The 14,561-nt window shown below is 41.6% G+C and overlaps 1 protein-coding gene across 1 annotated transcript in view; it reads right to left on the bottom strand.

Moving 5' to 3' along the window:
- Positions 1-12,504, bottom strand: part of thsd7ba (thrombospondin, type I, domain containing 7Ba) — a gene marked incomplete at both ends in the record, with an annotated part of 450,762 nt that extends 438,258 nt beyond the window's left edge. The window contains one exon of the mRNA XM_080752925.1: positions 12,330-12,504. Coding sequence (XP_080609051.1) covers positions 12,330-12,504 — 175 coding nt within the window. The remainder of the gene's footprint in view (positions 1-12,329) is intronic.
- Positions 12,505-14,561: the final 2,057 nt, after the last annotated feature.

Below are 14,561 nucleotides of genomic sequence, written 5' to 3'. Positions count from 1 at the left end.
CACTATTACACTTATTACACTATTACACTTATTACACTATTACACTATTACACTTATTACACTATTACACTTATTACACTTATTACACTATTGCACTATTACACTATTACACTATTACACTTATTACACTATTACACTATTACACTTATTGCGCTATTACACTAAAATCATAGTCGACTATACAAATCCTTAGTCGGGGACTGTGTGTGTGTGTGTGTGTGTGTGTGTGTGTGTGTGTGTGTGTGTGTGTGTGTGTGTGTGTGTGTGTGTGTGTGTGTGTGTCCCTCTTCTGTGTTGCCTAGAACTGGAGGATTGATTTTGGGGTTTGTATTGTAAAGTACAATGTGTGATGTCATCAAGTTGTAATTTGCAATACAAACCCCAAAATCAATCCTCCAGTTCTAGGCAACACAGAAGATGGGGAACTTTCTTTTTATTTCCACACAACTCCTCTAAGGTATATTAATGACATAGTTCAATATTGAAAATGGGTGGTCTTCCCCTTTAAGACTTATCTGCCGAGACTTTCGCATTGTCACTGCAGGGCCGACTTATGTAAGGCTAAATCACCACAGAACAGCCAATGACAGCCAAGCCTTTAATCACAGCTGTGTCAATCAGTAGAGTGCAGAGGGACATTTATTTATAGTTTTAACTATAACTATAGTTTTATATATCACACAGCTTAGACATTTGGATCAAATCAGACAGCAGACCTGTGTGAACGCATTGATATAAATAGCATATCTGAAGTGTGAATATTGCAGCCACAGCGACTTAATATAAACATGGGTCCCTTTCCTCTGTCTCACTCTGCTAAACCCATTGGAAATGCATTGGGTGCTTAAAGTTAAACATTTTTATTTTTTTATATTTATACTACAAAACATTTCAAAACCAAAAATACAAGCACACGTGTCCTCAGTAAGCTGAACACATAAAAATTTGAATGGTGTTGAAAGGTGTAAGCGTTTAAGAGATGAATCGCGCCAAAGTTTTGAGGATACTGACTGACTGATAGATAAATAATGAAGATAACATACGTGTGCTCGCCTTCCAGGCGAGCCCACAATTACAGAGGGTTTAGGTGGTGCCGGATATGCAGCTGTAGGCAAATAAAAGGTGAATTGCTCCCAGTGCATGACGGAGGACGATATCACGATAAATTAAATCTCCACAATACCATTATCGTGAGTGTTTTTTATCACGATAAACGATCATATCGCGTATCGTCCCACCCCTACTTGTGACAGACCTTTTTGTCAATTTGTTGATAATATACAATCATATAATGATGAAAGTCTTCTATTTCTGTGTGCGTGTGGACAGTCCTTTTTATAATGAATTGTGCAAAAAAAGAGGAAGAGAGGAAAAAAAACACTATTTCTACTGTTCTCAGTCATCCACAATTTGCCCAGCTGGAGTATATAATCTGGACCCACATGCGAGCAGCAACGCTAATGAAATTACTTGGAAAAACAAAACACGTCTACATGGAGAAACAAATCGTGGAACAGCGGATCAATCAGAAGCCCTGCTGTTGTGAGGATAATTGCACAGGGAACACGCTAACATGAGATACACCCCAAAGGGCTGGAATTTATTGTAATTTGATATCAGAACTACACAGAAGAATTGATTTTATTACTGGACTTGTGGTGAGATTGTTTGACTACTGCGACTACAGTGTGTGTGTGCGCGTGTGTGTGTGTGTGTGTGTGTGTGTGTGTGTGTGTGTGTGTGTGTGTGTGTGTATGTGTGGGTGTGTGTGCGTGTGTGTGTGTGTGTGTGTGTGTGTGTGTGTGTGTGTGTGTGTGTGTGTGTGTGTGTGTGTGTGTGTGTGTGTGTGTGTGTGCGTGCGTGCGTGCGTGTGTGTGCACGCTATCCACAGTAGTAAAAAGCCGAAAGCCCCTTGAGCTTACAACAGAGCATGTTAACTCAGATTACCATCTCAAGGACAATGCTGATACTATGGGAATTGATTTTCTTATAGGACTTGTTCTGAGTTTGTTTGACTCTACTCTGTCTGATGTAGCAAAGCAATAACCCCCATGGGCCTATCACAGCACAGTGAACTCATATTTCCATCTCACCTCAAAAAAGGTTTTTTTCTACAGACCCTAACTAAAGAACAGATGATCGCAGACACAAATGTTCTTTTCCGGGTGAAAGAAAGGTCGATCGTCCTCCCCTCCTTTGCCTTTTGTTTACATCACATGATACGTTCCGCGGGTCGGCAAAATTAGGTAAAAAAAACCCTGTAGTCCGGCCATTTCGGGCAGTATGTTGATGGAATCGTGTACTTTATGATAGAAGCATAACATTTGGCACACAGTTAGAACATGCCATATGGAATCATTTTGTGGGAGCCCATCAAAGTTGGGCTCTCATAGACTTTACTATGTAAAGTACAATAATACAAAAAATAAATATGCTTTAAGTAGCATGTGAGGGGTCAAACTAGGGGTTTTTCACATTTCTGAATCCAATGCAAGCATTTGTTTTGCACGAAAAACATTCCTTGGGCTAAAAACGGCCCCCATAAAACTATTGTTTAGTGATGAGTCGTCACTTTTCACAGTGTGTTTCGGAAAGGAATGTTTTTCTTGCAAAACGAATGCTTGCATTGGATTCAGAATCCCGAAAAAACCCTAGTTTAATTTTTTGTATTATTTTACTCTATAGTAAAGTCTATGAGAGCCCAACTTTGAATGGCTCCCACAAGTTTCCCAAGACAAATCTGGGATGTCCCTATAGCCAAAAAGGTTCCATATGGCATGTTCTAACTGTGTGCCAAATGTCATGCTTCTATCATAAAGTGCACGATTTGTGCACGAAACGCTCAGACTACTGGGAGAGGATGTGAAATGAACAAATTAATACCTGGCAGTCAGTGTGTTAAGAGGCTCCCACTTGAAAGAGCCTCTACGACCAATTGTATAATAAGGGAGCGCCAGATAGAGCTGATTAAACGCGGTTGTTTCTTCAAATGTCTCCGAACGCTCTTTTTTTAAAGAGCTAAATGATGGCGCTATTAACTGCATCACCTCTGCGCTCCATCCGGCTCTCACAGACGCTAATGAAGTCAGGAGAAGAAGAATGCAGCCTAAATGGCTTCATTATAGCCCTGACGCTCCGCCAAGAGATGTGCATCTTCAGGGAGCGAACATGTACCAGCCTCTTTTGAATCACTTGTCACTCTTACTTCGATAGGATTTTAAAGGTGGGTTAAAAGTGATTTTTATTTATTTTGAGAGGACTCGTTGCTATAGAGCAGTGGTTCTCGACCTTTTCAGGCCACAACCCCCAATATAATCATATTTTAACTAGGGACCCCCCACCCTGACGAGCACTGAGAGTTGAGGCATTACATTTAGTATAACACTGTTCTATTGTGAAAATAGCATATACATGCTCACAAGGTTGCGAGGCGTTGTGAGCATGTAGATCAGCTATTTTCACAATGTCTGCCTCTAATATTTGACAATTTGGCCAATGTTTAATTTGTCATGTTATTAAAAAGTCCTTAAATTGTCGCTTTAGAATACCCGATCTAGTCTATACATTACACTTAAACTTCATGTTGGTTTGTTTACTGTTGAGCGAGAAAACAATGTTTCACATTAAGTTAATCATCTGGGGACCCCCGAAAATAATGTGGGGACCCCCCTGGGGGTCCCGACCCACAGGTTGAGAACCACTGCGTATAGAGTGTTTGTTCATGTCTCTCCAGCTCTTTATGTTGTCCAATCAGGATAGAGAACTCAGACAGCTTAAAGGAGTGAAATGGGAAGTGATGACACAAAGGAAAGAGCAGACAAAATTGGAACACTATACGCATGAAAGCTGATAAATGGGTACTCTCTGCTGATTGGCTAGAATTGCGTCACCCAACATGTATGTTCTGTTCTGTAGCAAAAAGCAGGATGTTACTATTAGAGTTTACCATGAGAAATGTCACAGCTTGTCTGCGTGTGTAGAAGTGAAGCCGTGTGTGTACACATTTTGACAGTCTATAGGTTGGTTCCTTTGACACGTCACAGGTGATATCACAGGTGACATCACCTATATAAAAGTCCATATATGGGTATTCCCCAGAATCCCTTTTATGCCCATATATGAAGATCCCTGATGTCATCAATATATATATATCACTGACCAGATGGCCAAGACATGGCCCATATCTGTGTGGCTGGTTCAGATAGCGATCATCATGTATGGGCATAAAATATATTGTATGTTGTGATGTCATGGGAACCACTCCAACAGAATCCCTTTTATGCCCATGTATGGAGATCCCTGATGTCATCAATATTAAGCCCATATCTAACAGGAATATGGGGAATTCCCATATATGGAGGAAGACAGCCCATATATGTGCTGCTGGTTCAGACAAGGATCTCCATGTATGGGCATAAAAGGGATGTACTATATACAGTACATGGATCTCCATATATCGGTAACTGGCCGATATACATCACTGGCCAGATGGCCAAGAATTGGTCGCCCTAAGGCGTCTTACTAGTGCTTTAACCCTATAACCAAAAAATCACACTCGTGTGAACTGAGCGGTGGAGGCTGTGTGTGTGTGTGTGTGTGTGTGTGTGTGTGTGTGTGTGTGTGTGTGTGTGTGTGTGTGTGTGTGTGTGTGTGTGTGTGTGTGTGTGTGTGTGTGCGTGTGCGTGCTTGCGCGTGTGTGTGTGTGTGTGTGTGTGTGTGTGTGTGAATGTGAGTCTGAACAACAGCGCCCCTCCCTTAACATGTGTGGTCAGAAAAGGTTACTGCAGGCTACAGACACGCATACCCACACACACGGCCACGTATAGGAGCGTTGTGACCACCACTCAAAAATAACACCTAGCTTACAGTACCTTCCAATACTTTTACTTCTACTCGACTACATCTCAGATCCAAATATTGTACTTTTACTCCACTACAATTATTTGAAAACTTTAGTTACTTTGCAGATATACATTATCTAACTATTAATTTACGGAATGTCTGTCCGCATGCTGAAATCACGGATACTAAACACTGTCCCCGCCATGGTAACAACCGCATGCTGAAACAATGCCCAACATCACTGACTGACATCACGGAACACCAAATATGGGCATAAACGGGTGAAACAGTCTGCATGCTGACATCACTGATATTAAACGGTGTCGTCACCATTGTAACAGCCGCATGCTGAAACAATGCCCAACTAATGTCTGTCTGACATGATGAAACAAGTGACCAAATTTGGAGATGACTAACATCACTACAGTGCCCAAATTTCGAGATGACATCACAGACTGGCCCGGACACAGAACACCATATATGGGCATAAAAGAGAGCCAGACAGACAGAGATAAGAGATCTCCATATAATGTATGGGAATGAAAGGGACACAGACAGACAGACGGATACAACGGGGATTGCACAACTGGACGCCAATGGTGACTATTCTGCCTGGGAGCATTTCGCTGTTTCTATGTGTCATCTTTTCGACACCCAAACCTAACCCTAACCTCCGTGGGGTGAGTCGCTAACCCTCCCGACGCTCCGCTGTTGAAATGATGGTCGTCCGAAAGAGCGAGATTCCCCCATTCTGCCCAACGGGCACCGGTCTGGGTTCTCCAACAACGATTCCTCAGGGACATTCAATCCCTCATATACTGTGCACTCATATACTGTGCACACCCCCGGGCACAGGACTAGTTATATTATAAAACATACATCCATCCACTATTTTTTACCTAGGCTATTTGAAAATAGACAAGATGTAAAAGTACTCTGTTACAAGTAAAAGTCCAGAATTCAAAATGTACTTGAGTAAAAGTATGAAAGCATTGGCATAAAAATGTACTTGAACTACCAAATCCACCATCCAGGCTGATTATACGCTTAATTCATCCATAATTGTACGACAAATGGCTTATTTCCTGCACGTTCCAACTGGCTGTACTTAAATTGAAGTTACTTTCTGCTGCTTCGGTTTCTAGATTTAACCTAAATCAATGTGACACCTCTTGTTGAAAAGTACGATTCCTCTGGGACTGAAGTGGAATTAGAAGGATAAATTCAAAGGTAAGGTGTGTAAGTGCAAGATTTCCTCTTTAAAAAAGAAAACGATCCTCATTCCCAGTCAAGCAACAACTCATATAAGCCGTCTTAACTCGGTAAGGATGTCAAATCCTCACTCCTGGTGTCCGGATTACATTGCTTTTGAACATACGCTCTTTCAAGTGAAATTAATCAATCTCTTTATCACTTGGGCAGTATCATTACCCGACCGCGGAGTGAAAAATGAAAGTGCTAATCGCACAGTGAGCGGGACGGGGGGGAGGCAAAGTTATTTTTTTCTTTATTTTTTTAATCCTCAGCAAGCTGCTACAGAAAGATGTTCTCACTCGTGTTCATAACAAACAGACACAATACACGTTTGTAACTGTTATGGATCTAGCGATAGGACGATATGAAAATGTCATATCATGATTATTGTGACAAAATAAATCGCGATTTACGATATTATCACAATAATCAAAATCCATTATCCTGCAGGTGGAACATTTGCAAAAGACATTTGATAGAGAGTGAAAAAAGACTATCAAGTATGTATATTATAAATACCTTTTACAAATTATAGAGGGTTTAAAAGGTACCGGATATGCAGCGCGGCAAATAAACGTTGAATTAATCCCAGTGCGTGACGGACGACGACATCACGATAAATTAAATCCCTATATGGATCTGCTTTACAGTTCTCCTTTTTTCTTGGACTCAACATTCAGGAGGCAAAGCGAGCGAGCATGAGCCACGCCCCCGCCGCGGTGCCACCTCAACGAGCCACGGCCCGGCTGGCCATAAATCCCCAGGAGTGTGCACATATACCTGGACATCATTATTTACTCCAAAGCAAAGTCACATTAACTGTGTGTCACATTACCGAACCATACACATCATTATGATTACAATCTGAGCAGGGGTTGTCAGCCAACGGGGCCGCGGCTTTCGGAGATGGATGGTCTTGCGGGACGCATATATTAGTATGCTAACCACCGACGGAATACTGGCGAGCTCTCTCTTGATCACCATACTCAAATACAGAGCCTTGTGTGCAGCCAGTGCACCCCATACTGTGGGGGCGGAGAGCAGTGTCGATTTGGTCGACTTAAACTATGACGAACAAAATAAAAAAATAAGCTGTGATGACTAAAACCTAAGACTAAATAAATTGACAATTTTGTCAACTAAATAAAAACTAGAGTAAATCGTTAGAGAGGGACTAGTGGAGAATAGAGTCATTTTATGTTTGGTTGCTCTCAGGTGAAAATAGCCAATCTACAAGCGTTGTGAGCTTGTAGATCTGCTATTTTCAGCATTATTATGATGTCATCAAGGCCTGCCAAAATACATTTTAGTTGACTAAATCAATTGTAGATTTAGTTGCCTAAAAACGTATGATATTTAGTCGACTAAAATTAGACTAAAACCTGACTAAATTATGACTATTTTACTCAAAAGACTATGACTAAAACTAAATCAAAATGTGCTGTCAAAAGCAACACTGGCGGAGAGAGTAAAACAGGATGATTATATATCGTCGTTGTCGGGTGGAAACCTTGTATCTCCAAGTTTCAAATTTGTATGTTCTTTCGCAAAGTAAAGCCCTGCTTCATCGTACAAGGCCGTTGCACAAAAGTAGTGAAAACAGCAGATCTACAAGCACACAACGCCTCGCGGTGCGAGGCGTTGTGTGTAGATCGGCTGTTTTCATTAGTTTCAATCATTTTTAAAATGAAAAATGCAAAAGGAACTGTTTTGGATACAAGGTTTTCACCCGACAACGACGATATATATTTTTTATTTTTTTTTTAGTGAAGAACCGGTTACTCTGTGGCTGAACCCCGCTGACGCCCGCATGTGTATCCTCCAATAATAGGTCAGTCATAATGAGTCTTGGAGCATGTGCTTATAGCTCACACTCGCGCACACACAAAGATGTACAGTATACACAGTATACGTGCACACAAAGAGCCCTGGAGTGGTTCCGTTAATTAATCCTCATACAAGGGGTTGTTAGGGTAATGAGAGAGACGAATTATTCCAATTGTAACCAAAGCAGCATCAACATAATTACACATTACCCATAATTGTGTATCACAGTATGACTTAAAATGACTAAATGCCACAGATTCCTTTACGCAGAGTGTGATCAGCTGAGCAGAAAAGTCATCTAGGTACGGTATTGTAATAATGACGCTCTGTGCGTGCGTGCGTGTGTAAATGGTAAATGGTGCATTTACCGGTATATAGCGCTTTTATCCAAAGCGCTTTACAGAGATTGTGCATTACATTCACCCATTCACGCACACATTCATACACCGGTGGCGGAGGAAACCATGCAAGGCACCAACCAGCTCACCGGGAGCAATGTGGGGTTCAGAGTCTTGCCCAAGGACCCTTCGACATTAACTCAGGGGGAGCCCGGATTCGAACTGGGAACCCTTCGTGCTCTAATAACGGTTTCTCTATCCCTGAGCTATGCCGCCCCACAGGGGCGTGCGTGCGTGCGTGCGTGCGTGCGTGCGTGCGTGCGTTCGTCACTAAACATATCATCAAAAACATGTGAAAATAGATGATCCCACAATCGATCACAACGTTGTGAGCTGGTGGATCGGCGGTTTTTAGCTGTTCAAACAATAATTCTACCAATACTTTGATCAGCAGTGGTTCCCTATGGAGACACAAAGATCCTGCTTTGATCCCTATGGAGACACACAGAGTCCTCCTCAAACAATTGTCTTAGGAATGCGACAAAACAAAACAACATATCCATGAATTCAAGTCTCCATGTGGTGAGTAATCAATAGAAAAAAAGTCATTATGGGGGGTGAACTATATATAGACCAGTGGTTCTGAAACTTTCACATTTCAAGGTCTCCCCTTAACTCTGACAGTATACAAATGGAACCACATGGACCCGTCAGGGTTCATTTGGTTCCATGTGTATGCTGTTAGAGTTACAGACTTGCATGGGTCAATTTAGACCCCCAAAAAAGAACCCACTAAGTCCCTAGAATCCACTTTGAGAACCACTGCTATAGACAACACTTATGCCCTATCATTACAATATCGTAATATCCAGAAGACAATAATTATCTAGTCTCATATTACGAAATCAAAATACCAAGCCCTACCGACTACAGAGATTTGGCCTGAGCCACAAACCTGTGTAGGCCTAATAGTTATGTGAACCTTATTAATCCCACAGGGGAAGTTCTGTTTTGGCTTCCCTAGTCAAAAAATCCTATAGGATCTTCGAAATTTCCAATATAATCCTATAGGATTTTGAAAATCCTATAGGATCTTATTGGTTTTTCACAAATTTCCAATACAGTCCTATAGGATTCTATCGGTACTTTAGAAAATCCAATAGGATTTTGCAAATTTCCAATAGGATCCTATTGGGTTATATCTAACTTTGGAAAGTCCAATAGGATCCTATTGGAACTTTGCAAAATCCTATTGGATTTTGCAAAGTTCCAATAGGATCCTATTGGGTTATATCTAACTCTGTAAAGTCCAATAGGATCCTATTGGAACTTTGCAAAATCCAATTGGATTTTGTAAAGTTCCAATAGGATCCTATTGGGTTATATCTAACTTTGGAAATCCAATAGGATTTTTCAAAGTTCCAATAGGATTTTATTGGAACTGTAGGATTTCTGATAGAAAAATCCTTTAGAAAATCCCATTAAGAATCCTATAAGAATCCTTTACAGTTTTGGAACAGATCCCTTTGGATATTTTCTTATAGGATAATAATCCTATAAGAAAAAAAAATCACACCCGTGTGAACTGAGCGGTGGTTCTCCACACCCCCCCCCGGTGTGTGTGTGTGTGTGTGTGTGTGTGTGTGTGTGTGTGTGTGTGTGTGTGTGTGTGTGTGTGTGTGTGTGTGTGTGGCCTGGACAACAGCGCCCCTCCCTTAACATGTGTGGCCAGAAAAGGTACACAGGCTTGAGGCTACATACAGACCCACCCACATACAAACAAACTAACACACAAACAAACATACCTACACACACGGCCACGCTATGGAGACGGTGTGACCACCGCTCAAAAATCCAATAGGATAGAAAAATCCTTTAGAAAATCCCATTAAGAATCCTATAAGAATCCTTTACAGTTTTGGAACAGATCCTATTGGATATTTTCTTATAGGATAATAATCCTATAAGAAAAAATCCAATAGGATTTGTGTAGGGGAAATCCTATTGAATCCTATAAAATGTCAAATAGGACCAAAAACCAATCCTTGCTAACAGGAGCTGTGGCGCAGAGGATCAGGGCAGGATTCAAGCACGGGAGGTCGTAAGTTCGAATCTCACTCAAGATGTCAATGATAATGTCAAATCTAATACTGTATGTCTTAACACTGATAGCCTGATAAATCAGTCAGCACAACACCACCCCCTGTTGGTAGGTGGCAGCCAGGCAAGGCACCTATCCTATAAGAAAATATCCAATAGGATCTGTTCCAAAACTGTAAAGGATTCTTACAGGATTCTTAATGGGATTTTCTAAAGGATTATTATCCTATAAGAAAATATCCAATAGGATCTGTTCCAAAACTGTAAAGGATTCTTAATGGGATTTTCTAAAGGATTTTATAATACTATAAGAAGATATCCTATAGGATTTTCTAAAGGATTTTTCTATCGGAATCCTAAAGGATTTTTTGACTAGGGTTCACACAGCTGATGGCAGTTACAGGACCCTTAAGTTCTGTTCAGATTCACTACACCTTCGTTCTGTTCGGGTCATTTTGACCCGGTGGATATTTGGTTTAAAAAAAACAACACTAATATAAATTTTAACTTAACAAATCATCATGATACATTGACTTTGACTAAATGCCAAACAATTCATATGATATATTTGGTAAATGTTTGCATTTCTGCTTTGCTATATCACATTAAACACTGAAAGAGCTAGGCGTTTTTACTGATTTAGCTGAAATCCATGTAAAAAAAAATACTTCATTTAATAGTGGGCAATATTGCTCATGCTTATAGGAAGGGGGGGAGGGTTCGGAATGGGGCTTCGGAAGGGGGGTGTTAGAAGTGGGGGTGACTGTGTGTCTGTGTTTTGGCATAATACTGTGTATTTCTGTGCTTCCGGGTCAAAATGACCCGAACAGCACTTAAGGTTCAAAAAATATGAGGGGGGTGTAGCATGGGTGTAGTGCAAAAATATTTTTTTTACATGTTCATCTCAGAAGAATCTTTAAGGCCAGTGAGTTTCAGGTGGAAACATTTTTAACTTCTACCTTTTTTTTCCAAATGAAAATGTAAAACGGGTCAAAATGACCCGAACAGCACTTAAGGGTTAAGTATCTCGCTCATGGACAGCTCGTCGACACATAGCCTAACCATAACCCGGGAATCGAACCCTTCCGTTAATCCCAGGCGGGCTTCTCTCTCTACCCATTCAGCTTTGGCCCGGCGGCCCCTGGGTTGCGGACCAGCGAGCATGCAGATGGGAGCAGCCGAAAGTAAGGCCGGCTTTACACTGCCACTGAAATCTAGCCTCAATCAGATCTGAGTCACATCAAAAGTGGAATCTGATTTTTTTTTTAAATAGTCTAAATGCAGACGGGTCACATGCAGGTCACATGAAATCCGATTTTGAAAAACCACATCCAGAGGTGGTTTCAAATCCGATCCAAATCGGATTTGAGGACATCTGTCTCAGTCTGAAACCAGTATCCACATCCACCCCATAGAGTTATACGCATACATGCAAGTCACATCAAACTGTCCAATCGTCACTTGCTGCGCGACCCGAGCGCGGAGCGTCGACGTCATTACAGAGAGCAAGTATTTACTATTTGATTATAGCGTGCTGAGCACATGAGAAAAACAAGAGAGGAGAGAGAAAACACGTGAGCTAAATAGATAAAACCAGAGAGAAGAGCGAAACACAAGAGTAAAGAAAAGAAGAGAGAAAAACAATATTGTAACGTGTGTTTGTTTTTGTTGTTGTCGCTTGTCTGTTATGTCGCATTTCCTGAACACGTGATCAACTAGCGCCAGCGTTGTGACGTAACGTCATGAAGCCAACGTCGTTACCACGGTAACCAAAGCAGATAAGTCGCCGCATGCAGGGCAGCTTTGGGCTGACGTTGTTAAAATCAGTCAGAACACACAGAACCGATCTGGTCACTTGCAAATGCATTGTGAAAAGTCGGGCCAAAAATATCAGATTTGAGAACCAAATCGGATTTGGGCTGGATTTGACTGCAGTGTAAACCGGCCTAAACAAGCTGTGTCTCTTACCCGTCTTCCAGGAGAAATGCTGGTCCCTGGGGAACTCGATGTCCGCGCGGACCTGGATGGAGCCCAGAGACAAGAGGAGGAGGAGGAGGAGGAGGAGGGGGTGGCGGTGGTCCCCGGTTCGCCGTGTCCAGCCAATGACCCCAAAGTCATCTTTTAGAATCATAGTCCAGCCCATTGACTTTGTGTCCTCTCTTACTCCTGTGGGACAACAAATCAATTCTATCAGTCAACATGGCTCGCTCATTACCGCTGGAAGACAAAGATGAAAACACCTGCGGTTGACGTGACATATTCCTCGCTGGCAGACGCCGCAGAGGGAATGCTCGAAAAGTTGTCAACTACGGCTTCAACTAATATCGATCGTGTTAGCCATTATTCTATCAATTAAGTTTTCGATTAATCAAAATGATCGACAAGCACAGTTTATCTTTTTCACACGCACGCACGCACGCACACACACCCGGCAACACACACACACACGCACACACACGCACACACACGCACGCACGCACGCATGCATTTTGTAGGCAGAGGAGAACTTTTGGGGCCAAAAGGCCCCAGCGCCAGTGAATCTTTTTACTATTTTTACTATTTACTAATTTTTCTTCTCTTTGTTGTTGAAAGGAAAGTGGTATAATTATACTCTCGAATCTGTTGAAATAGCGAGGGACAGATATTGATAATAAATCTGCATGGAGGTCTAACTACAAAATGATGTCACGGCTTAAAAGCCCCTACTCTCTACAACATATACAGTATGCTTTATACTTGTGATGGTATTGAACGTTCTTGATGCTTTTTTTATATGTTGATGAATTGAATACCAAGACCCCAACAGAAAACAAGACGGCATGGACGTTTTTGATGAGTTCCTTTTAGACGGGGTGTTTTGACTGTACTTCTGCTGTACACCTTCTTTTGTTTTCGTTTTTTGACTGTACTTTCTACAGCGTGACTCTGTCAGAGATAGTTGTGACAATACCTAGGCTACCTAGGCCACGACATTAGAACTCATTTGTTACTTTTACCCTGAGAAAGTTGTTACATACAGTACAGCCCTGTACGGGTACACGTATCCTCATACTGTACATAATGTGAGGTGGTGCCATAGTTTTGTACTTTTTCTGGTTTTCATGTGTCTAGGAGGTTGACAGCACTTCATTAGACCCCCTGGTGTGGTTGTTATGAGCAATTATGTATTCCCTTTGTATTTGGGGTTTCTTCCTGGAGAAAAGTGCAGATCCAAAGACAGATAAAATGACATCATATAATCATCCCCTCCCCTTTTACCATTCACCCAACACTGTGGGTGTGGCTAACTTCAGCTGGGTCACCACCCACCATGACAACCAGGCATACTTCATGAACTGGTGGGTGTGGCCACACACAAACCTAATTTCAACTCTTTCTGTACACTTTTTTGGAAAAGATCTTCCTTCTAGTATAATCATACTAGCTGATAATCATGTTTTAGGGGGAGGGGGGGGAGATCATGGCACTTCATCTTCAATATAATTAGCAAAGTAAGAGGAGATAGGGAGGGATCAGTGAACACCCAAACCCCCGCAGGGTAGAAATGGAAACATGTAATAAGGGAGGGGGAGACTCTAAGCTTGGAATAATAGAGGGTATTAGCACCTTTTTATTCCAACTCATTTATCCCTATCTCCTGCCACTGTAATTCATGTCCTGGGAGTGTTAGGGATTAGTCCCGGATTCACCAGGCCTCTAATTGTGCTGCATCGACAGCAAAATTAACCCATTTAGGGCCTAGAAGTATTGAATGCTTTAACTATTGAAAAATAGCAGATATACAAGCTCACGGCGCGGCACCCTAGTGCCGCACTGTGAGCTTGTATATCTGCTATTTTTGAAAATGTCTTTGAACATATCTATTTAAAAGCGAACATTTGTAACTCAAATGTTTGCTTCTGGGAGGGTCCCTGGAACAACATATTTTGAGATGGGAGTCAGTGGGCCAAATACCTGTAATTTTGGTGGTCCTTTGACAACTAAAGGTTTGAGAACCCCTGATTTAGAGGAAGGATTTAGAAGTCGGGTCAAAGATATTCAAAGACTTGCGCACATTTTCACGATTTTTCAAAAATAGCAGATCATCGAGCTCGCAGCGCGGCACTCGGTGCCGCGCTGTGAGCTTGTATATCTGCTATTTTTCAATAGCTAAAGCATAAAATAATGGTTAAAGTGGTTCAAATCTAACGTAACTCGGAC

The sequence above is a fragment of the Nannobrachium achirus genome, assembly GCF_963921795.1.
Source record: "Nannobrachium achirus genome assembly, chromosome: 22".
Lineage (NCBI taxonomy): Eukaryota > Metazoa > Chordata > Actinopteri > Myctophiformes > Myctophidae > Nannobrachium > Nannobrachium achirus.
This window is presented reverse-complemented; position numbering and strand designations above follow the sequence as displayed.